The sequence below is a fragment of the Barbatula barbatula genome, assembly GCF_947034865.1.
Source record: "Barbatula barbatula genome assembly, chromosome: 14".
Classification (NCBI taxonomy): Eukaryota; Metazoa; Chordata; class Actinopteri; order Cypriniformes; family Nemacheilidae; genus Barbatula; species Barbatula barbatula.
In genome coordinates, this window is record NC_136777.1 from 10,723,951 (window position 1) to 10,749,519 (window position 25,569).

Sequence of the window (25,569 nt, forward strand, 5' to 3'; positions counted from 1 at the left end):
TTGATGTGAACAATTAAAGCTTCACCTGCTAACCTGATTAATAACACTGAGCCTCTGGGACTTTTCATTATCCAAAAGAGCACAGATGTTTGGAAGTAAGATTCAGGCTTCTGTTATACCCAACTTTGTGATTTAAAGACGCAGGTCACACATCAATTTAAATTTGTTTCAGCATTTCACTTCAGTTTTACCACACAGTAATACTGAAGAAGACTGGAATCATAATACACAATAAGTCAACATGACACCAAAACTGATAATTCCTTTCTTTAATGCGATATTGTAATATTTGCTATAGTATAGACCTTTTAATCGGATGCACCCCAGTTATCTTCCGGTTTGTATTTGTCAAGTGTCTGTGTGTTTATTTATGCTAATATTAACTTATATTCTTATTTTATCGTATAATAATTGGAGTAAATAAAGGATTTGTTGAATTGTGTTTTATGTTCATTTTATTAAATGAATAATTTGTTAAATAGGTCTTGTAGTTTTGACCAGGGGCGTCATGCACCCATTGATTTGAAGGGGGCACAGTGTGCACAACACACAGAAACATGTCCTATAAGTATAAATACATACATTTAAAGCAATATTATAGAGAATATCTCTTAAGCATATTCAAAACATTGCACAAATCCTTGCGAGAATTAAATATAAATTAAATATCTGATTGATACACGAATCTTCTTCCCAGTAAAAAAAGTTTAAAGGTAAATGCATCAGTCTGGTGTGGTTTGTATATCTTGTATACAATTGTGTGCTATAGTAGTTAAAGAGTCATTGTTTGCATACAAATGAACATAGAGCACAAAAGAAAAAGCACATAAAATGATGCAAAATGGTTACCCTTTGTTAAACTGTCTATAATAGAGATTTATTATCCATTACGAAATTCCTTCCATTATGAAACGAAAAAATATAATGCAATATATTACATAATACATTAATTTAAGTGCTTAATATTTGAAAAGTGTCAATTCTTTATGTATTATTTCAAATATTGCATATATTATTTTAACTAATATACCACTCTATTTATTTCCAAATCTATATTAAATTATTTAATGTATTATTGATGGTTTATTTAGAGGAAAATATCATATGTCGTTGCACCCTGAAATTGAACTGTAACATAAAAGTTATTCCCTTTAAACGATGCTACCTGTATGTCAATTGCCAAGAGGTGTGTTTGACTGCGTAGACTAAATCAACATATCGCAAGAGCCATTTGAAAGCATCTGGAGCAGTCTGTTCTCACAGCAGTTTGTGACATGCTGGGATCGTTCTGGGCCACTTTTAAGTCAAAAACCCAGTTAATGGGTCCAGTTCTCTCATCCCCCTTTGGTCGTGGGGTCTAATTGAAAGTCGGTGACAAATGCTTTGCCTAAACGACGGCGCATACTAGCATAGAACTGAAAGTTTTGTTTCAGGGACGCGGGTGTTTCCGTGAGCCGAGCTCCCGACTGCGCGCAGACGTTGATCACATCATTAACCAGCGCTATTGCTTCTGTCGACGGATTGATAAATGTTAAAGCGAAATCTCCAAAAGAGGACATTGGTGCAGCTCATAACTGATACGGTTTCTTCCTTTTGATATATTGCAAGTGATAAATAGATGTCTAACTCGTCATTTGGAGGTTGCATTTAAAACTGACTATTAAAAAAATCTGAGGGGACTGTGTGAATGGGCATGAAACCTATGGTTTTGAGGCATTTAAACAAACCGTATGGTATATTGACATCTAGTGGTTGAGCTTGGTATCGGAGTCTAAATTCAAAGTATTGGAGAGACAAGTTTAGCCAAGTAACGTTTCTTCTTGGTTTCTTTTTATTGTTATCAGAAATAATCTACTTCTTATAATCTAATTCTAAATGTGCATGCACAGTGACGTTTATGTTATTAAAATGAAAGCGTCTATGAATTATTTAAGCATGCACGTCATTATTACTTGAAAAGACCTGGTCTCCCATAATAATAATAATACATTTAATCAAAAACACTGCCTCCCCCCTCCAAACAACATGTCTTCTCTGTACACGCACAAACATTTGGGTTATTTTTACCCATTGTTGGGTTGAAACAACCCTGCATAGGTTCATGTATGACACAGGTTTGTCTATATTTGCCCAACGCTGGGTTGAAATAACCCAACATTCTTTGAAGTATATGATGTATGTCTGGGTCTGTGGGTGGGGACTATACTGATTCTCCAATGGCCAAGCCCCGTCCTACATCTTAAAGTTGATACAGACTTTAAGATCTTGACTTTATATCTAAACCATCACATTCATATTGCTGTGTCAGTCAAGATATCCATGGTTCTGTAAATGTGTGATGAGGTATACTGTACCGCGTGGAGGCTGTAGAGGCCAGACGTAAGCCGCGCCCTCGAACAGTTCTTCCTCTGCTTGGGTCATCTGAGCCATTTAAGTAAGAGAGTTCACGAAGCTGCTCCTGCCTGATCTCATCGTTGTAGTCCTATGAGAGGACAAAACAAACTTCACATAAAAAGGCATTTCCTATTACATTCATTTACTGCACAGATACTACAATCTAATGCAACAGAACAGTAGAAGCTCCACATTTTGCATGTTTCGTAGGTTTTACACTCATGACCTTGCTGTTTTCAGGGTCATACGCTAATAAGTTAAACTATAGGCACAAGTCAACCTCAAGGTGTTGTACAGTATATGCATCTCATATGAATGGGTCCCATCAATCACTGCCAAAATTAATAATCTAGTCAAATTCACATCTTGCAGACACCAGCATCAAAGCAACCGAGCTATAAATGCATTGCCAGACCACCAGAATGTTGGCAGGGAGCCTTAAATTGACTGCCAGCACGTCTTGCTGACTTTAAAACTAAGATTTAAAAAAATAAGGATAAAATTAAACCTGCTTTTGTTGGTATATCAATATGTAGAGGAAACGTATGCTCTTGCATACATATTGACAAAAAACACTATATGATGTGTCATCCAACACTGTGATGTCTGGCCATCTCTCGTCTAGAACAAGAGGAACGAAAAAGACAGGAGAAAAATAGAGTGCTGTGGCTTATTAACTTTGTTTGACATCAGCTATCAGAGCATTGTTGTGAAAGAATAATTCCACTTTCTGCATTTAAAAAATCCCTCTTTCATTTGATTGAACATGACAGGGCCTTGAATCACACGGCCGATTACAGAGTGGATAGCGCTTATTTTATTATCATGTCACTGCCACAGGCAGATAAATGGAGCCTCATTTCCACCAGCCACTTATTTCCCTTCCTGTTTGGCACAGCAGCTGAGTAAAAGCAAATATCAGACATGGCAGTCAGAGGAGAGTGGCTTTTTCAAACAGATATGGTCAACAATCAATAAAGATTGCATCATTAGAGACGCTTCTATGGTCGCTTGTTTTTCCTTTTCTGTCAATCTCTCAAGAAATAACTTTAATGACGCTTTCAAGTCTAAATGAAGGCATTTCTTGTCTATGGTGGAGAATAAAGTGTTCGTTCAGACCTTAACAGGAAACACATTATGTATTTTATTTTAAATGGATAGTTTCAGCCGAAAGTAAATATTTTGAGAAATGTCTCTTGAGCACATAATAGAAATCAATGGCGGCCAGAGTTGTTTGGTTACCAAACGTGGATGGCAATATGTGAATTTTGATTCTGTCATCATTAACTCCCCCTCAGGTTGTTCCAAACCCCTACACATTTCGTTGTTCTGCTGAACACAGCACATTTTTGGAAGAATGTCAGTAACCAATCTCGCATCCACCATATAGTAAGGAAAATAATAATATATTTGGTTACTGGCATTCTTCCAAATATCTTCCAATGTGTGTAGCAGAACAAAGAATACAGATTTGGAACATCCTGATGGTGAGTTAATGATGACAAAAATTTTATTTTGGGGTGAACTATGACTTTAAGGGTAAGTAAATGATGATGGGTAAAAATGATCAAATCTTTGGATGAACGCCTGTATCCCTTTAAATATTTATTGATATTTTTATTAACACATATTTTTTCTGGGGGGGTTGATTGATTTTTTTCTAGTATCCAGAGAGACAATCACCAAACAACTTTAGGAGCTAGTGTAAAGACTTTTGTTAAGCTTGAGCTGTAAGAACAGAGTGAATGTTGTGTTCCTGATGCTGAGAGAGGACGTACCTGGAGAATGTTCAACAGGAGGATTGGAAGCTGTGAGAATTTTCAATAAAACCTGTGTGTGAGTAAAAATACTTTCTGCTGCTTCAGATGGGTGGAAAACCACTCACACTGTAGTAAAAACAGCCAGTCGGCTCTCTTTGTGGACTTCGATTGTTATATCCATCATCTCTCAGATGAACTAACCTAGATTGACTTTCTTTGCACACACTGTCAATGCAAAGACAGCTACAGGCCAGCACAAGCTGGGTAGGTTGAGATACCTACTTGACTGTCAGTTCCCTGTGTACCAGACAATCTGTTCGCTGTGTACCAGACAATCTGATTGCATTCCTTTCCTTTTAATTGAGAAATGATGGCAATAAATGGACAGTCAGAAATGTATTGCATACTGATCGGATGTAATAAACATCCTGATGGATTCATTATACAGTGTGTCTCATGGTGAAGCTAATTATGGTTTGAATAAGATTAAAATCCCATATTAATGCATTGATTCAGTACGTAAACAGAAGAAACACCAGGTCGGAATGAAGCCAGTTACAGGAAGGACTTTATCCGCTTAACTTTAGGTACGAAAATCCAGTTGCACAAAACTGTTTTTATTTACTCTATTTACTTTATTTTTACAATTGTCACTTTGGGGCAAGTTGTCACATTTGTTTTTAAAAAGAAATTTAAACAAAAATTGACAATTTATCAAAATGTAAATATTTGTTGATATTTTTGGATGTTAACAAAACATTTTTTCATGATACATTTATTTATGATTTAATTAAGTATTGTATTATATACTGTGTATTGTATAACAACCTACCCTATAGAGCAAATGAGTGTGTATGTGTTCGATTTCTAACTATGGCTGTAGCCAAGACGTTAAGAAATGTGCCTCTATAGAAAAAGATTTAAAAACATAATGTTGTAGACTGTAAACCATAGGGTTCCTAAAACATAATGATGGTGAATGACAAAGGGAGACAATGCTAAACATAAACAGAGCCCTACAATCTAGTCTAGCTTTTTTCTATTCAGGCTTAGTGCTGCATAAGAGAAAACCCACTCACACCTGCTAAAGATGCTGTGTTTTGCATGATTCACTGCTTTCCTGGTGCCTGTGGTAGTGTGTAATGTTGCTTAATCTTATCCACATAATGGGCATTCTGCAGGCCTCATCAACAATGGTTTATCAGCAATTCACGCTGCAGACCCATTTTGGTCGTTGTTTTCAAAAGGCTAATCTCTATTACCAAACACATTGTGTATATTGTCTGCTGTCTGTAATACACTGTAATACAGTTAAACTGATTAACTAAAAGTGTAATATAATGCATCTATAAAACAAATGCTGTGCATAGATACTAACACTTCAAAGATCACCAAGTATCATGGGAATGCTTGCACATTTTGAGGACTTGGTGGAAAAACGAGTGAGTAGAACACAGCAAACAGGACTGTGATGGTTAAAGGGGTCATATGGCGGGAATACATGTTTTTCTGTGTCTTTGGTGTGTTATAAGTTGTCCATGCATGTATTAGACTCGTAATATGGCAAACATCTAAGTTTCAGAACAAAAGATGCATTCTATCTAAAAGCGAATGCTCACCCAGACCTGCCTGAAACGCCTCGTGTAACCACACCCCCACAAATCTATGTCAGTTCTTGGTATGATTTGACAAAGACTACCAAAATGTATACGCACGTATGTCGAGCGTACCTGTCAGCACAATTGGTTTGGAACCTGATGTGTCAAATATGGTAAGAGGCGTTACATTTCCGTCACACGCTTGCAGTATTCGACCAATCACTACGCACTGGTTAACTGGCCAATCATAGCACACCTCGCTTTTCAGAGTGATGAGCTTTGTAAAAAATCAGCGCGATTCAGAGAGGCGGGGCCAAGAGGAGATACAAACATGCACATGTATGTGTAAAATACAAAGTTTTTAACCTCAAATCATGCATACACATTCCATTACATCTAAAACAAACGAAAATATTTGATTTAGCCGTGTCATATGACCCCTTTAAATCTGTTTGGTACGCCCATTCTGCAGTGGGCATTAAAACAAAACATGCAGGATGTGACCGGATTAGTGCCGAGGATGCTGCAAAGATGCGTCCCAAGAGACTGAGAGCTGTGTTGTAAAGCCCACGGCAGGAGAGGTGAAAGCTGGACGGGGACCAAGGGGCCAAAATATCTCTTTGAACACTTTCCGCCTAAGGCCGACACCTCACACAGATACATTAATATTTACAGTCTAGACAATGCAGAAAAATTCAGTTCACACATTTATTATCTCTGAGAGCTCCAGGACTCACTTTTCTTTCCATTATGATTCTGACTTTATGTTTTTTATTTTGCCATAAAAAGCGCTTCAACCATGCTTATTTGCATTTAACAAAGAGAATTTGAAACCTATAGGGACAAACTCATGTGGATTTTAAAAAGATATCATCGTTCTTTCAGCATTCGAATCAAACATCCAATTTAACTGGGCTGATCCCCAATGTATATATTTAATCACATGCATAAGTCTATAATCCCTTTTTTTCCGTTGGAATAAACACGAACAATTTTATGTATGCAGAAGACTTCAGTATCTGTTGAAGCAAACCTCATCGTTACCTCCAGCACACTATCCCTCTCGAGGAATCCAAGTATATGAACTTACCGGAACAAGGAATTTCTTAATCTCCTCCAGGGCATGACTCATGCGGGAATAAGCCTCTCCAGGTGGTGCGAAGACCTCAATTAAAACATGAAGATCGTTGCTCAAATGGGAATATTTTGCCTCGCCGCTTTTCCTTAGCTCTTCCTCCTAGATATTAAAACATAATTTCATAAAGTCAGAAATTCTGTATCAGCACTAATTATATCAATAATAAATTAAATACAGCAGGAAATGTTCATAATCATATTATGTGCACTACTATTTTTTTTGGATAATGTATTTTGACAAGGGTCATTTTTTCTTTACGTTGTGTAATAATTCTCTGGTGAACAATGGATCCTACACCTTTGCTCTGTAGCACATATGAGTGCATAGATACTGTGAAACACTACACTTAGAGCTGCCTGAGGGCGTTTTGTGAGAAATAAATTGACATTGTAACCTTTCTGATTAAATCTTTCCTTTAAAAGAGAAGAAATGGGAATATTTTAGAGAGGTATTGGGTTTTTACTCGTCTTTGATTGCTGAAGGTGTTCTCGAGCTCTACAGAAAACTTAAAACTTCAGAAAGCGTGTAATTACCGTGGTTAACATTACCGTCTCATGTTGATTACCATTCTGATGTGGCTTCTACTTAAAACCAGAACAGCTTTGATGTAGGGTCTATTCACTGACGCCTGATCACTGATGCGGGCCCTTCAGCTTAAATAAACACTTACTGATGCCATGCCTCTATCGTGTCAAGGTGACCCGGCTACTTTCCCCATCATCCTTTGCGTGGACGAAAGGTCAGGAGGCACTTAAGGTTTCGCAGCTTTCTGAGAGGCATAATAATATTTTGGTTCTACAAATTGCGTGATTAAGGTTCAGACAGCAGTTTTGTGGTCAGACACAAAGACGTGCATGTAGGTTAGAATGTGGGTGTAGGAACGTCTGAACGTTGATTTAAATACGAACGGATTGAAGGAAAAGGTAGGAGATACCAAAAATGCTGTGGCAGACAGCGTTTATTCTGTTTCAAGTCTGTAAGCTTTAACTTTCCTTTCATGTCAGTTCATGAAGAAAATGTTGCATTGTTTCAAAAGACAGGTCTGTCTCCCAGTATGTATTTCAAAAGGCACTCAAGTAAGTATGTCTAAGAACAACACAATCCTTTTCAAATATGACAAAATGAAGTGTTCCTCACACTTATTCCCCTGAAAAACAAATAGTAAATCTGACACCTATAAACCTGACAGTTATCCAGAACTCCTATGGAATTAAAGAGCTCAGAATGTCACAGAGAAACCAAAATATCAGTTATTTTTTCAAAGATCTACAGTAAATGAAAAAAATGTCTGTCCTCAGATTGTTATCTGGTCTGAACATCTCAGACACCTCTTTGGAAAAACAGAAAATCCCTTGGTTTGCTTGGTGTTTTCATGCAGAGAATCATTTTGAGATTGAAGACTTCGACAGCACTGTCAGATGCTGCACAGACGAAAAATCTATTGACATAAACATGCACGACAGACTCTTAATTTAATATGTATAACAAGCCTGTACCGGTTCAAGGTGACTATAATGGAATATGTTTGCATTAATGATTGCCTTTGGGGTTTAAAACAACCCGACAGACTCTTGTTTGAGTTTTGCCATAAATTTAAATGGATTTTAAATGACAGTACATTCATCTGCATTGGTTTGCATGGTTTAAAAAAGCCAACTATTTGGAGGTAACGTATACTTATAAAGGATACGAAAACACAGATATGTGGATTCTAGAATGAATACTAAACACTTTTACTAAACATAATTATTGATTATGTTAAAAAACGATTCTATTCTATATAAATCATGTTTCATGCAATGCATGTGAAACAAACACATTTTTGCTTTATATTGTTGTTTTTCATTCAATGAAGCTACATTCAATAAACTCAGCTATGGCCTATTATTAAAAAGGAGCAGCAAACCGAGAAATATTGCTTTTAGAATGATTCTGTGGCTAGGTGAATAACCAGCATGTCTCTTAGGATGAATCACTCCCTGAAAAGCATTTCTAATTATTACATTCACCAGCATTCAATCTAAAGGCCATGTTTAAATGAATGGCTCTTTCACAGGCTGTAAATGGACACACACTTGGACAACAGCACTATTTGTCGTAATAATAACAACATACTTTTTGATGCTATGATGCTCAGTGCTGATTCTGCAAACATTTTAGTTTGTGACAGAACTAATGTGATGTCTGAAAGCTTGGCATGTCTGTGGTTGAGAGCAGCTGAGATGTTTATGTGAGTGTTTAAATCAACATAAAGGGAGAGCTAGTCCTATTATGTGCTTCTTTTCAGTGTGGTACCTCTCTTTGTGATATTGTTTGTCTGTTCATGAGTGTGTATAATGCCAGCCAAGCTAAAAATAGCATTCCCGCCACAGTGTAGTGGCATATATTGCAGGTAATGACAGCATCATCTCACACTTTGCTCTGTCAGCTCTGTTACACTCACAGAAATTATAGGCTTAAGGGGGATAAACCTTTGGAGGGGGAGATAAATGCAGTTTATAGCATGTGCAAGCTATTGTACTCCCTCTGTAGACAACATCTAATAAATACTTTATGGTTCAAAATATTGTTTGCTTTTCTTTAGGATCAAATGGCAGCTGTGTTAGTGTAAATAGAGTATAGAATTTGCTTATGCTGATTATTATATACAGTGCACAGGAAAAGAGAAAGAGACAGTTCTTGGCAGACATCTCACCTTGCCCTTGTCTCTCATCGAACCCTTGCCGAGGATGGACATCTTTGCTCCTGTTTCCTCTTGTAATCTTTTCATGGAATTGCCCCTGGGCCCCAGCAGCTTCCCAACAAAATTAAACTGTAATAGAAGAGAGAAAAGGCAATACGGTTGGTCTCTCGCACTGCTTGTTTCCTAGGCAGTTGCCTCGGTTAACTCACAGTCAATAAAAACATCTGAAATAAGTTTGTTTTCCTCATCATGCACAAAACTAGTTACAGCTAGAGAATGAAAATTCTCGTTTTGGCTTAAAAATTGAAACTGTGGTGGTATTCAGTCAAAGTTGGTCAAAAGCGATTTGTCAAGAAGCCCTACACGCACGAGTCTACACCTGTTTCTGCAGCGAGACGCAGTCGCTCATGTGTCTAATCGATGTTTGGGGTCAGTCGCTCCTTTCACAGATATTATACCATGTACCAAATGCCAAAAGGGATCTTCAAAACAATTCAGAAGTCCATGCTTGAGCGAGGCGTAACATAATGAGTTCATTTCCAATGGGGATTCAAGCAATACTGGCCAGATGATGAGCTATCCAGCGATTGCCTTCGGGCAGCAACTAACATTTTAGATGCACTTCAGATCAGCGGTCATCGGGAACAAGTTGGCCCGTGCCGTTTTTATCACATTTTGACTCACGTCTGTGCGTTATTTGCTGACAACTATATCTTCAAGAGGCTCTTGAGTCTGGAAGCATATACACTTACTGTGAGCAGATGGCAACAAGACTTCTAGATTTTCAAATAGCCATATTCACAACAGATCTTTAGGAAAAGTGCTCTTGCAAAAAATGGTCAGAGAGATTCCCTCCATAACAGCAGCACTTCATGATGGTCTTTCTGATGCATTACGACAATTCCCTCATCCACCATCCCCTCGGGGAAATGTTCTCCAAGATTTTGATCTTCTATGCAGTGTTGTAATGTAATGAAGTAAAAATACTTAAGCACAGTACTTGAGTGTGTTTTTTTTTTTGAGAGTATCTGCACTTTGAGTCTTTATATTTCTGCAGACTTCTACTTTTACTCCCCTACACTTCCTGAACAAAATGCCTTTTGCTCTGATACATTTGCCCAAAGCATGTTCGTTACTACAAAATAAAAGCATAGAAACTGAAATAGACAAGTCGGCGATCTGGTCCCCATGACAATGCTGAACCAATCACTGGTTGAAGCTCAACGTGCAATTGCAAAAATGTGCTCTCCGCAGTTAATTTCAACACAAGGTTTCAATGTGCTGCTCATTTTAAAGATAAACAGCTCATTTTTCAGTTTCAATGAATTATCAAATGACTGGGTTGTCACTGTAAGGGAAATGCAAGGAAAGAAAGAAGCAAGGGTCAGACAGATTTACAGTTTCCAAGTTGTTCTCTTAGAGGGATAATATTGGGGTGGGAGGGAAGTACCCTATTATAAAGTGATAAAATAAAGTTATAAAGATGTGGTTTCTGACTTGTATTTTTATAGTTTAGCAATTTTGCAACCTGATAAAACTACTGAGCTTGAGACAGAGCTTTTTCAAAGTTGTAAATGTCTATGTAAGCACCATTTTTATCTTTATGTTAAAAAAAAACTAACTAACTTCTTTACAATGTTAAATGTGCTGTCTTCTCATGCTTAACATGGTCAACTTGTCAAAAAACGAGTTGGACGTAGAATTTCTGTGCTTGATACACCCCCCCCCCCAGTGTTCGTACAGGTTTTGGAAAGTTTTTTTTTGAACATGAAAAATCATTATGTAACAACCTTTCTTAGTCCCTTATTGGAAAGTTCTCCCGGAAATGCACCTGGCACGCCCACGCATCAACCAGAGAGAGCGGAAGAAGTAGCATGCGCACAAGTCACACAAGACAGAGAGAGAGAGAACTACGTCCGTGAAGTTCAGCTGTGTTGTTTGTTCGCTGCATTTGGGTGATGAATGTTACATAAACGGTGGATATAACACTGGATTTGGAGATTGTTTGAAACTGATAGATGGAGCGGTCCGAGTGCTAAAGATGCCACACATGAAACGAATGCGGTAATTCAGGTCTTCGGAAATAATCGTACAGCTGTATCTGTTGTTTATAAATGTGATCAAACTTAAGACTCTGTGGATATTTGAAGGGTGCGATACTCTTATCTAAATTTTCAAGATTAACATGAGATATATAGAAACTGTCTAAGCCACTTTAACAACATTTGCTTCAACTTTACTTTAAATACTCAAGTAGATTAAATATATAAAGTACTTTTGATACTTAAGTACAATATTTATCTGATACTCAAGTCATATTCTAAAAGTCCTTTTTTGGCAAGATGTTTTGTACTTTTACTCAATTATTGCTTTGAGGTCCTTAACACTTCCACAAACAGGAAGTTAAAAGAATAGTCAACAGAAAATAATTTAATCGCCATCTTATGTGTATGTGACTTTCTTTCTTAGGCAGAACAGAATTGAAACTTAAAAGAAATCGCATGGTAGTCTTCTGGTCAACTAGTCTTTTAACATGGAGGGATTTATGGTTCAGACAGCTTTTGCCAGCTAGTATGTTTAAATGAAAACAGTTTGATAAAAACCCAAACCATTACCCTTTGTATGTTACTAAGCAACGCACAGTCTAGAACAGATTATGAAAGTGGAGTGACAGCAATTTCCCCTTCCTGCTAAACTGTAATCAGGATTTTCATTTCCAACTCCGCGTGCACTGGTTGGAGAAACCAACGCTACAGCGAGGGGAAATACAGAAAGTCCTTCTCCTACACAGCCAGTGCTGTTATAGTAAATATCATTCCCATCAGACCTGGCCGAAACTAAAACTAATAAGAAAAAACTGTTTTTTTCTGACTACCTGTAACAAGGGCCAAGCATTCTTTATGGAATTTATTTGTACAGTCGGACGTTGTATAATTTCTGCGAACTGGCCATTCTGTATGTCTGACTTTATACAAGTGTAGAGATCTGTATGTTAACCGTGTTGTTACTGTTGTTACCAGCCCTGTGATTCAGACCATGGGAACAGAACTTGTCCTTCAAAATGTTTGCAAAGGTTAGATTTGTGTGCCGTCCGGAATGAAACTGTTGGTCGTAACACATGTAGACATACCCTGCCTACCACATGGCTGGAAACTCCTCAACACATGCTCTTCTCACAGTCAAGCTGAATGTGCAGCTGTAGCTTCTGTAGATGAACTGTCAACATATTTGTTCAGAGGCACAAAGCAAATGCATTTTTACAGTTGCAGATAAGGCATTATATTTAGCAACACTGCAGCACTGCGCCAAAGCATCATGACCATCCCTCCAGCGGGTAAGCTGGAGGTGTGTTGTTTGCCTCTTCTCCATGGGTGTGTCTGACAGGAAAAGTCTGCAGCTGGCTGGGCGCCTCTGAGCAGATGGCTGCCTCGGATACAGTGTGAAGGCGCTCAATGGGTGACTGCAGTGGAGTGGCCTGTTTTCATTAAGCTAATGAATGTCTGGAGTCACTCTTCGACTCCACAGTGGGCAATTTAGGCTTTATTAGGGAGCACAGTTCAGCGCTGGATGAGGTTTGCGGTGATGCAAGCTGTCCCTGGAAAAGGCAGGATGCAGAATGAAGGTTTGTAAATGATGAACTGTCGCCATGAGGCATACGTCTTTGGTGTATTATGAGCCATCTTGACTTGAGCAGTACAATTGTGTGATGCTTTGAAGACTAGATCTACATTTTTACACATTTGCCAGGCACTTTTATTCAAAACAAAGTGCATGCATTTTTAATCAGTCATGTGTTTCCTGGGAAGCAAAACTATGACCTTGACACTGTAAGCGTAATGCTCTACCAGTTAAACTACATTGGATCTTTACTCAATCTTCTTGAAGTAAGGCTGTAAAAGCGTACACTAACACCACAGTGCTTACCAATAACAAAAGAAGCTTGGATGGCAGTTCGCTGTGCCGTCATGCAGAACCGCTTATTTTTGGAGCCCTGTGAATGTATGGGTCACTGAAAAAATGACTTTTCACACATGAGTCCCTTTGACAGGGACCTTAACCTGCGCTAGATTCACTTCGATGTGCATTACATTTATTTCTCTGTCAAAAATATTTTCAAAAGTTATTCAAGCCACTCAGACCACTGAGCTCTTGATCAGCTTTATGCTGGAACGATCGCCCGAGACATTTACCATTTGTCATGACAGTCATCCCATTGGAGACATTTCTGTTGATTCATCAAAAAAACTATTTATAAATGTATGTACATATAGAGCTATAACCTCTGCTTTTCAGCAAGAGCATACAACTGGAACACATTACTACTTATTAAATTTAAGTTTTTCACCAAAGGTTTTCACCACATTGACAGCTGTGATGTATATAGTGGTGATTTAAATAGCCATATGAAGTCTCTTTTTAGTTTTTAAAGGTATTGTGTGTAATTTATTAATGGCATCTAGTGGTGAGGTTGCAAATTTCAACCAACCGCTTACTCCACCCTCCCTTTTTGTGTTAAGATTTCCGTATTATTAGCCGGCCGTTGGAAAACAAATGGAAGTGTGTCGCCGCGGGAGCACGCTCAAAACGCTTTTAAAACAGCTCTGATGAATATTTTTCACCAACGCGATGTATTAAACTGTATCTGCATACTGTTTTAGTTGTGCTAAATATTTTTTCTATGTAATCTTTAGTGTCACTCTCCCCGTAAACTCCTGCCTTTGAATGTTTATTAATAACCTTTAGTGATAGTTTATTAGTTATTGTAGTCAAGTAGGTAAATTGTCCAGGAGAAAGGACATCCAGTAGGCTAAAATAATGAATAATGGATGCAGATCATAGGGTGCGTGACATCCAGATTCAGCTCTGTGTGTATTATGCTCAAAGCAAATGTTTTGTAGACATTTTTTGCGTTAGTACCGGTTATTGTGGCAACTTCTAACTTGGGTTCCATAATAAATGTTAACCTGCCAGTCAAAACAGCACACACGTCTCTTTCGCAATACGACTGCCATTAGCTATAGTGGCTCACTGAAAGTCTAAACACAAACAGCTCAAAGATGGCAGCGCCCACATTTACGCCAAAAATAAGGTGGATACACCTCTGAAGACATAGTTATGTATATTATATTGCATTTCTGTCAATAGGGCCTCAAAAAAAACAATACACTGGACTGGTTTAGAAAAATATAAACAGATCATTCAGTATATATTGGTAATAAATACATTCTCTGAGATTGTATATTTTCAGTTTTAGCACATCCATAATGCTGCAATTCCTCTCATGTAAACTTGAGAGAAAGCATCTTAAGAGTATAAAATTGGTTTTGTACATTTTGTGGTCAACTAAGCAGTCCTCCGACATCCAAATAGATTTGACTCAAAAAGTAAATTTCTATATTTATTTTACTTTTTTAGTAAGCAGCGTGAAACATGCACAATATCTCCTGTCGGGAACAACAATACACAGATCCATTTTTGGCACATCTCATAATATCACTGACAAATTGGAACGGAAGTTCTTGAGGGACACATGCATGGTTTCAGTCTGATTACTGCCAATTTACCATAACCACTGAAAATGTTCTTCAATCTAAGTTAAGGTGTCTCGCTGAGGGTCAAAGCGACATTAAACCCAGCCACAAGATACATTGGATACGGATTTGTGTTTCAGACTGTGCCAATTACACTTGAAAGTACAGACTTTGCATAAACATCCAGTCTGCATCCTACACTATAAATGATGAGGGCCAAAAAACTTTTAAATATCCTCAAGGCTGTTTGAGCAAAAATGGCATGAAACTCTTCAGGCTTCATAGCGAAAATGTGCTGCCAGCTAAAGTTGGCGAGATGAGCATTTAACATTAACATCAATAGCAGTTAGGCTATTTGAGTCGGAGTTTGAAACACAGCACCCTTGCCATAGGCTGTGGAACCAGATAAGATCCACAGATGGGGTTAGATGGGTATTGCCAGTTTAGCCAGCTGTGCTGCTAGCGAGCCTAGCGCTGGCTGATAGCAGGATTATTACTGGAGACTAGGAAAGAAGAGCTATAATGATGGCCAGGAGAGATGGCCTGGCCGCAGTCGCTGGACATATGCATTAGCGGTTTGGAGGGCATAAATAGTGGCCTGGAGCTTTGGGGTTAAACAGAGGAGAAAGGTAAAGTCTAGTATTGTGTTGGCGGAGGCTAAACAGCAGATAACAGAAAGAGTGAGTGCTTTAATAACATTAAAATGTTCCCTCTTAACATCAGTGTGTACCCTGGGTTTTGGGATAACTACTAATGGACTCATTTGCTGCATTGAAATGGTATGATTAAAAAACATTTTTACTACCCAGTTCATTATAGATTCATCTCATTAAGTCTCTTAAAAAATGTCTATTATAAAATGAGAATTGAGGCTTTGAAATCTGTTTGGGTGAGACGCTGTTGTGAAACAACTGATACACTGTCACTTTCATTTTATATCTATAAATATAATCATCATTTACTCAACCTCTTGTCATTTCAAACCTTTATGACTTTCTTTTTTCCGTAAAAAAGAAGATATTTTGAAGAATTTTGATATTACCCATTTACTTCTATTGTATGAACACAAAATCAATGCAGGTGAATGGGTACCACTGTTGTTTGGTTAGCAACATTCTTCAAAATATCTTTTAGTCATGATCATGCCCTTCTTGTGGTTGTTTTTGGAGTGACAGGATCATGGCAGTCCCATGTCTTTTGTCTGTGTGTGGAAGCACGTGGCCATTGTTTGATTCTTTGTGCCATGTGCTCTCCTGTCTTTGTTTTAGCCCCGCCCTCTTGTTTCCATATTCATTATCCCGTTATCAGTTCACGCCCTTCACCTGTTACCCTTGTTACGCCTCTTTTGTTCCTCTCCTATTTAATTCCCTTTTGTTTGCTGTTCTGTGCTGGATCGTTTGTCTTTATGCCTGTTTTGTCATGTTGCGCCTGGTCTCGTTAAGTTAAATTAATTTAAATTATGGATTAGATTAATTAGGTTAGGTTAGGTTAGGTTAGGTTAGGTTAGGTTAGAGTCAGCTTAGAGTTAAGTTTTGTTAAAGCATCTTATTCTTGTTTTCCCCTTCGAGGGATTTTGAGTATGTTTTGTCCTCTGTCAAATAAAATGTCTTTTTTGTTGAGAGCTGTCTGCATTTGGGTTCTGTTTCATGTCAGTGTCATGACACTTCTTTTGTGTTTTACAGAAAAAGGAAAGTCATACTGGTTTAAAATGACAAAGGACATTTGATGTGACCATTACACAGCCAGTTTTTATGCTAATGAACAGCATTATTTGAAAGAAGAAATTTGCTGTGTTTAGTATTGTTAAAGGTTTTTAATAACGTCATTCATCACAGTCTATTTGTCACAAAGAAATAAGTCATTTGAGGTCATGTGCTACAGTGATTGTCATCACTTTGTATGACACATTTTGCATGCATATATTCTATTTCAGAAGGCACAAAGTGACATAGCCTACGCAAAGCGATACGCGTTCAAAGATATGCGCATAAACAGAAGATATAACAAATGCATATTACATGAAACTAAAAACACATACCGAACAGTTCTGCACCTCTGGAAAAGGAAATGGAGCCCGAGGAAAAATTGATGATGGATCCCCTGCATTACAAAACCCATATTGAGCTCTGACACTCTGGGGCTGACAGCACAGATGCAGGGTAAACAAACAGCACATTAAGACCATCTCGCAGTCAGTAGACTGACAGGTTTAAAGACTGTTATCCATACAGATGAGAAGCAACTACCCTTTTTCTCAGCCAACACTAGCATCAGATCTTAAAACCAACCGATGTCCCAGATAATCATACATTTACAAGGTTGCCGAGTGCAGAATTATTTATGTGCTAAAGATTATGGCACCAACACCACAGATTAATAGCCTTCCATTGGCTTCTTAGTGGGTGTGTTATATCCCATGTGGTGTTGGTCAGTTGAAACATACTGGGATAAGCCACATAAACCGATTAGGAAAGATGCCATATTCCCTTTGGCTCATTGGTTCTTTGCCTGATTTTTTTGTCTTTCCAAAACATGAACCAGCGACAGCGCACAACAAGAACTGCATGCTATCTGAGCTCGTGTTTACTATTAAACAACCTTCTCAAACGACAAATAACGGAGCCTCAGCAGGCTTCCAATTCATTAAGAAAATACAACTTTTCCTCACTATTGTTTATTTTTGTTTTGTATTTTCCCCCTCGGTGTACCATTCGATTTCGCATCTGTTTAGCAGCTTATCTATGTTAAACACCTTTGACAAGGTTGGTCAGCCTCTGGGACCCGGGAATTCTTCAACAAGACTACAATGGGATTATCTTTGTGTGCAGAGCTTGCTACACCTCCATGTAAAGGTCATATAACTGGAGGCAGATAAGCCTGAATCTATGGGGACAACAACCACAGGCATAACTATTCAATGGATTAGTTGCGTTTTCACAACTATAAAGGAAAACCCTGGCGGTGTCTCTTTTACATCTGTTAGCGTCTTTTCTGGTTGCTTGGTTTTATTGAAAGGTTGAGGTAAAGCCGTGTGAATACACCATAATGAAACCACACTGATAATTCTGAGTGTTATACTATGAAAGTTTTATGAATATTTTCGAGCTGTCTGGCTAAACAGTTCATCTTGGTTTATGCATGAAAACAGATGTTATATTCTCACTTCTTTGCATGCTTGACTGCATTTACATTGTTGAAATGATGAGCAATAAACATGACAATGAATTCATGCAATATATAATAAACATGAACTCATGTGAAACTGTAATGTTAAAGGAACCCCAAAATTTCCAAAATCATTTACTCGCCTTAGATTTGTTCTAAATCTGTTTATATTTATTTGTTCTGATCAACACAGAAAAAGATATTTGAAGACTATGGACTACCATAGTTGGACAATTTACAATGACAGTTAAAAGTAATCCACAACTGTTTGCTTTCTTCATTCTTCAAAATATCTTCTTTTTTATTCAACAGAGTAAAGACATTAATAAAGACCTTTTTTCCCACTTTGGTAGTAAATGGTGGCCAACAACAGTTGGTTTACTGACATTCTTCCAAATATATTTCTCTGTGTTCATTAGAACAAATAAATGTATACAGATTTGAAACAACTTGAGGGTGAGTAAATGAATTTTTGGTTGAACCGTTGCTTTAAAGTCTTGTAATACAGTATTAATTCCTCTTTACATTTTTTACTGTAAATTCTAAAACAATATATTTTTTTCTCTATTTTATCCTGAATGATATTTACTTTAACATGTTTTTATGAAATGTAATAAACTATCTGTGATATGATTTGACATAAAACGAACATATGAGCTTTCCGTGCTGCCACCTATCCAGGTGCTTATGATGCAGATTTTAGCTCCCCAGCATCTATTACGGGACATGTGTTTGTCAATTTAATCTTTAATCCCCGTGGAATCAGGTGAATGATAGACTAGCTTATCTCTGTACCATTCTCATTCATCAGTGGGCACTGCACCAAAACAAGCATAACTTCAACTGTGCCTCTAATGAGTCTCTGCACAAACAGATGTACCCATAGGACATTTACTAAGTCTTAATTAGAATCCTCTGACATATCATATGCCAAAGCAGTTGGCTACCTAAAACCAGCACAAACACAATATATTACACTGCAGCAAAAACCAAGGCATCCTGTGTTTTTATACACACACGTTGCAGTTAGCTCGGTTGAATACCTGTAATCAAAAGAACATCGTCCTTCACGCGAAAAAACAACAGGCACTCATAAAAGTAGTTCAGCAAAAAAAATCCTATGATGTGCAGAAACGCCCTTTGATAGATTGTCCGAATCTTTCACTTAAATCTAACTACAGTGGTTTCCATGGCAACCACATCGTTGACTTTTCTAGACACCGATGCAGGTACCCCCATTCATCTCCCGGCCTCCCTGCCTTCTATCACAGGCATCTGAGGTCTAAATCGGCAGAGACTATATTTCGCTGTAGTGCTCCTCCATGCCCGTTATGGTAAATCATACACTATGCAATTTGTTTACAGATAACATTCACTAAAGGACAAATGTAAGCATTGTATAGGTTTCTGAAGCATATACAGTTCTTTGTACAGTGATCTGAGAAAGAAAAATTGCAGGGGGAATTCAAGCCTGAATAAAAATAACTGGTGATTCATACATTTGGTGGACACCATCCAAAACACATCAACTAAAGGTATTTGCTATTTTTCAATGCAGAAGCAAACCCTCCCAAACAAGATTTACTTAATGTGATGTGTTTAAGTTGGATAGATAATTACCACGCATAAAAAAAGATTACAAAAAGTGGACAGTAACTGCATAGAGATGTATAGACTTGTTGGGAAGTGAATAAATCCATTATAACAGAAGGTTCTGTCAATGTAACTGAAAATATATTTTCAGCTCTGATCGTTAATTAGCGTTCTATGAATAGTATAATGAACACACAACATAATATCACAGTATAACACAATCATAATACAGTATTAGACAAAAATGAATCTATTGATTCGTGTCCATGGACACAAATTTCCCCTTTATTTCGTGTCATTCAACACAACTTTCATTCTAAATTTTAAATACAAAGTATGTCTCATATTCGTACCTATTCTAAGGAATTTGGATGTTTTATTATGATTTGCATTTGCGCCTGTGAAATTTGGGTTTTGAGGGTTTTGAACAGACTGGGTGGGAATATAAACTCTAATCATACTAACAATAAAAGGAACAGTTCACCCCGAAACAACCTACACAGTCGAACAAATGTATAATGTGAAAAAAGGATCAGCTCACTGAGTGTAAACTGGAGCGAGAGACCTCCACATCTAGCATGATTAACCAAAACTCTGCTCTGTTGTCACCCAAAGATGAATTAACTCCGTATTGATAAATCACTGGGATGTTTATCAAATAGCATAACATTAAATCTAAACCAGCTATTATCTATTATGGTCAAAAGGTTATTTAATGGACTTATTTTGAGATAAGAGGGTTTCTGTAATTACATTAAACAAGTGAACCAACCTGATGGTGTGTTTTAACCTTTTCTAAACACCAGATAATTCCTTTAAGATCAGCCTTCCAGAGCCTGCTATATGTTGAAACAATTAGAAACTCTGTGTCAACTGAAAAAAAATACAATATGGAAATGGTCTGCAAACAATAATGATCATCTGAGCTGCTAGACTCAGATCTATTCAAGATGCTTTCACCAGCTGAAAAGTAAACAGCTACTTTTCAGTATATACACAAGCTATTGTATTAGTGACTTATAATTTATTATGGAGCCCATAAATAAATATAGCACAAACTGCAAGCATGGACTGTTGACCCTATTCTGTTTTGTAACAAACCACAAAAATTTTAGTATACGAATTCTTCAATTTCTGCACATACAAGACTGTATTACTGAACAACATGTTTATAGAGTCAAATACAATAGCAATCTGCTCTCAAAGAATACAGTTAGATTATAGAGCTATTTACAACATATATCAATATCACAAATATCACTAGAACCTTCCCATAAAAAGAGGAGAAAGAGGGGAAACAGGGGTTTAGGAAAACATAAATCCACTCTTACAACTTTGACAGGACATATCAAATCTAAATCTTAAGGCATGCTCTTTGTACAATTTTCTTTCAACAGCACAAATACTAAACCCATCAAACAGCCAGCATATATTTTAGCATGCTAGGGAATAATTTCCTAAAGCATAGTAACAGTGAAAAACTTGAGCATATGATGAGCTCAAAAGCTATATGGATTCGTCTGTGTTATGCTCATGGGCTTTTTCCACTCAACGTAAAACAACACAAGGCGGATTGCAAGTGTGTGTCTTGTAGCATGATAATGGTTTGGATGAAATATCCGGTTACCAAAATATCCCTGTATTTGTTTTTCATTACACCATGCCAACATATGCATTCATTTGTTATTGGCAGAATGTGATATCCAGTATGATATTCTGTAATGTGATATTGTAAGAATGAATCAGACCAGGTAGTTCTGTCTGTATTGACTGTATCACTAACAATTGACTAGAATAATAGTCATTCATTTGTGATATACTATTTCTACATAAACCCACCCTGCTATAAAAATAAATATTATTGTATACTGTATATTCTGGTGGTTTAAAAATATAAAGGAAAATGTCTTTGGCATTGGTTATATCGATTCCCATCTGCATCTATTGTGTTTTGGGCAGTGTTCTATTATTTTTTTCAGCAGGGCAAACAACATAATGTAAAGAATATCCTGTGAATGTATAATCTTTAGATTTATTAATTGTTTGATTTTGACTGACTAAGGCCATGTCGAAGACAAGTAAATCATATTGAAATAAATGGTTAAAATCAAACTCTGATGCTCGTCACTAATAACTAGATTTTTAGCCTAGTTTTCACACACTGGATCACACTTATGAGTGCAATTTGCGCATATTATTGACATTGATAGTTAACTATAATAATTAACAACGAACATTTGTGCATTTTTATCAAGCACCCATTGCACTTATAGATTGCTGGCAGTGTCAATAGCCTGACTTTCACAAGGCTGGCGAGGGGTTCTCATCTCTTATCATTTAAAACAATTATAACATTGTAGTGTAAGTTATCTCTCCCTTTCTCCCTTATTTATTGATTCACCACACAAACTCACGTTTGTGAAGTTGGCTAGTTAGATACAATTTAATATGCCAACACACCCCTTACCGTTATGTTAATAATAACAAATATGCTCATTTTATTAAAGAATTCGCAGTGGTTTTAGAAGTGGGGGTGAGTTCTCGGCAGAAAGTGTAATACACCGGCGAACAGAGTATGCGATTTCGACCCCGGGACGCTATTGCGACGGAGGGGGACCCTGTGTACAGCGTAGCACGAGCCTCGTCCGGTTCATTTCTGTAACACCTGCTGCAGCTGCAGGCATCACCCGAAGCACCAGTGGCTTCAGGGGCAGGCTTACAAAAACACTGAAATAGTGTAGTTTAAATGCTTGCCTTTCATGATCTCCTTTTGTTTCATATCCGACGGTCCAAAAGCCACGTTTCTGATACAAAACGATGTTATTACGTGTCCTAGCGCTTTTTTAAGTGGGTATACGGCGTATACCTGTGTATCACGTAGACTACACCACTGCTTCTCAGCTAGGACAGAAATATACATTGTAAATAGCAGCATATCTGCAGTGCAGCACAAATCAGAGTCGGGAGTGTTAAGTCATTACAACCAGAGCAGCAATCTCATAAACGTTGATGAATTACTTTTTACCCCCTGTGATCTCCACATGACTGTAACATTGATTTGGTTGTCATGTCATCACTCGATCATACAGAACAGTCAGGTAGCAGAGGTCTTACCTTAGGATACTGCTGTACTGGAATCAGCACTCTCTCAGACAGCTTGATGTTTTTGTTACTGATGATATCCAAGTACTTCTTCACTTCGCCATCTTTTCTTAACTCATCTCCCTCAAATTTTTCAATTTCTGAATGAAAGAAAATGGATTTGGGTCAACGTGATGTCATTTAAAGCAAAAAGAAACTAAAACTTTTAGTTATGTTTATACAGCCCAGGAAATCATTGCACAATAGCCAAACCTAGCATCAAAAATGTAAGACACTGTATATCTGGGATCCAAAGTCTTTTATAGAATTTATGGAACATATGGATGTACGTTTTACGATTTAAAGAAAAATGATGACACAAAGTGATTAAGAATTCAAGGTCAATGAAATGCACTTTTACGCATTTTGAACTTTGAAGCAGGACGGCTTTATGTCTCATTCAGAGCTTCTGAGCTACACGGTGGCATGTTATTAACAACAATTAGAAAAACATTCGGCGTAGAACGTAACCTGTCAACTTAAGCCAGCTAAGCTCTTATTCACATGACAAACACAAATTGAAAAGCTCCTGCGCAAAACCGTAATATTTTGTGCTCGAGGAATTTTATGGCACTTGCGAGAATTGAGCCAGAGACTTAGCAGCCACACAACATTAAAAGCCTCGAAATGAAGCTGTCACCTGGGTTCCTCAAGGGATCTCCTTCTGTCACCGCTAAATTAATGCTCAGCAGAATTGAGAATTATGAACGTGCGCAACTCTTGTAAAACATGGAGAGGGAAGACAGAAGAGGAAAGAAGAGTGGAAATCAGAAAAGACAGGGAGGAGATAAGAAAAAACCGGGAGAGGAGAACAGCGGAGAGGTGGAGAGTCAGCAGGTGAAAAGAGACCATTATTTCTCACCTCAGCTCGAGGGAGACTCTCTCAGCTGCCTAAACCTGCAGAAAATCACGTTTTTTCACTCTCAATTCTATATGCAGCAGGAAGGAGCGAAGGCGATTTCTGCACTCCTGCCTGCCTGCCTGGATTGTAGACCTTTTTAAGTTTTAAGACATCAGATCCTGGAGCATGGTAGCTTTAACAGAATACAACACTGGCTGCCTGTGCCAATTATACAGCTCTTGTCCACACGTGTATTGGAAAGGCAATATACTGTAGAATCTGGTTGGATCCTCTCGAATGATCATCTCTGTTTCTGTAAATAATCTGCATTTTATCCAAGCATTGCCAAGCGATGCACTCAATAGCTAGAAAACAACTGCAAACACTTGGAATTGGCTGGTTATAATATAATCTGCTAGAATTATAATACATTGTTTAAACAGATCTCAATTTAAGAGAGGTGTTTCTCTTTTCTTTTTGAACACAAAGAGAGAATCTGAAAGCCCCAGTGTTGCAAGTTCAAGCCCTACTTGGGGTGGTCCATTCAATAAAGTGTTACAGAGGCCATGCATCATGATTGTGCCCTTAAGCAAGATACTTCATCTCAGGTTGCTGCAGGAAGACTGTGCCTTTCTGCAGTATATGTGCCCCATAGCTGCCAAATAAAAGTGGTAAACACTGTTTTCTAGAACAAGAGAAAAGGATGACATAAATGTTGACTCATTGTGACTATTGATTTTGAGATAACATTTTATTCTGCTGAGAAAGATATATTCTGTCTCTCTCTCTCTCTCTTCATTACTTCTTTGCCTTATCAGCTAAAATGCGCCCAAGGAGTCAAACTGAGCTGAAAATGAGAAACACTTGGCAATTGAGAGTTAACAGGGATCATGAGAAATGATGGCAGGGGGAGTTTGCAGGGATGTGGCAACAGACATTACAGGCATACAGTCTGATTTATGTTCCCCAGAAGAAAAGCTATTGCACAAGATTTTTAATTAATCTTTATTTCTGTATGAGAAGACGTAAACATATGATCGTGGGTGGATTTATCTCATCACAATCCACAGGGAACTGAATCTTAAACTGTGCTGCTTTATTTGCACAGAAGAATTGATCAGGAGTGATTCAACGCTGCTATGTACATTTCTTTGATTTTTGCATCTTACATACTGTCAATGCACTTAAAACAAACACAACTGTAAATAAACAACACATATTCAGGATTTAGGTGGTTGGGGCATTCATTCATTTGACTTATTTGTGTCAGGAACGTGGTAGGAGAACCCAAGTGCAGGCAGCAATACGGGGATGAAGGGGTTAAAACAGGGACTTTAATATATATATATATATAAACAAACAGTAAAAAAAACACGAGGGGGTAACAAAGGAGGACACAATAACAAACACGATAAACTGAAAACTAAAGACTCAACAAGAACTCAACTAAAACCACTAAAGGCGGGCGTACACGGTGCGAATTCTGATGGTCGGAAAATCGTATGTCCACGCACACGTCACGAGTGAGTTTATCTGAAAATCATACGGACGAGGTGATATACGACACGATTTTACGACCTGCCGATTTCCGAAGCAATCACACAAAGTTCCGCGCCAAAAACATGGAGTAAGAGGAAGATTAGCTTTTTTGTGGCAGCAATGGCTTGCGAAAGAATAAAAAAGAAAAGAAAAAGAAGGGCATGGCAAAGAGTTTGGCTGAAGAGC

General features: G+C 37.8%; 1 protein-coding gene across 4 annotated transcripts in view; it reads right to left on the reverse strand.

The window, feature by feature from the left end:
- The window catches only part of khdrbs2 (KH domain containing, RNA binding, signal transduction associated 2), a 51,793-nt gene that overhangs the window by 16,786 nt on the left and 9,438 nt on the right, over nucleotides 1-25,569 (reverse strand). For 2 of the 4 annotated variants that reach the window (XM_079473653.1, XM_079473652.1), the window contains exons 2-5: nucleotides 22,977-23,104; nucleotides 9,586-9,702; nucleotides 6,843-6,989; nucleotides 2,355-2,482 (exon numbers count right to left, since the gene is read on the reverse strand). In XM_079473653.1, coding sequence (XP_079329779.1) covers nucleotides 2,355-2,482; nucleotides 6,843-6,989; nucleotides 9,586-9,702; nucleotides 22,977-23,104 — 520 coding nt within the window. Of the gene's footprint in view, nucleotides 1-2,354; nucleotides 2,483-6,842; nucleotides 6,990-9,585; nucleotides 9,703-17,142; nucleotides 17,511-22,976; nucleotides 23,105-25,569 lie in introns of those variants that run through there. The other 2 variants (XM_079473655.1, XM_079473654.1) reach the window with 2 other exon arrangements.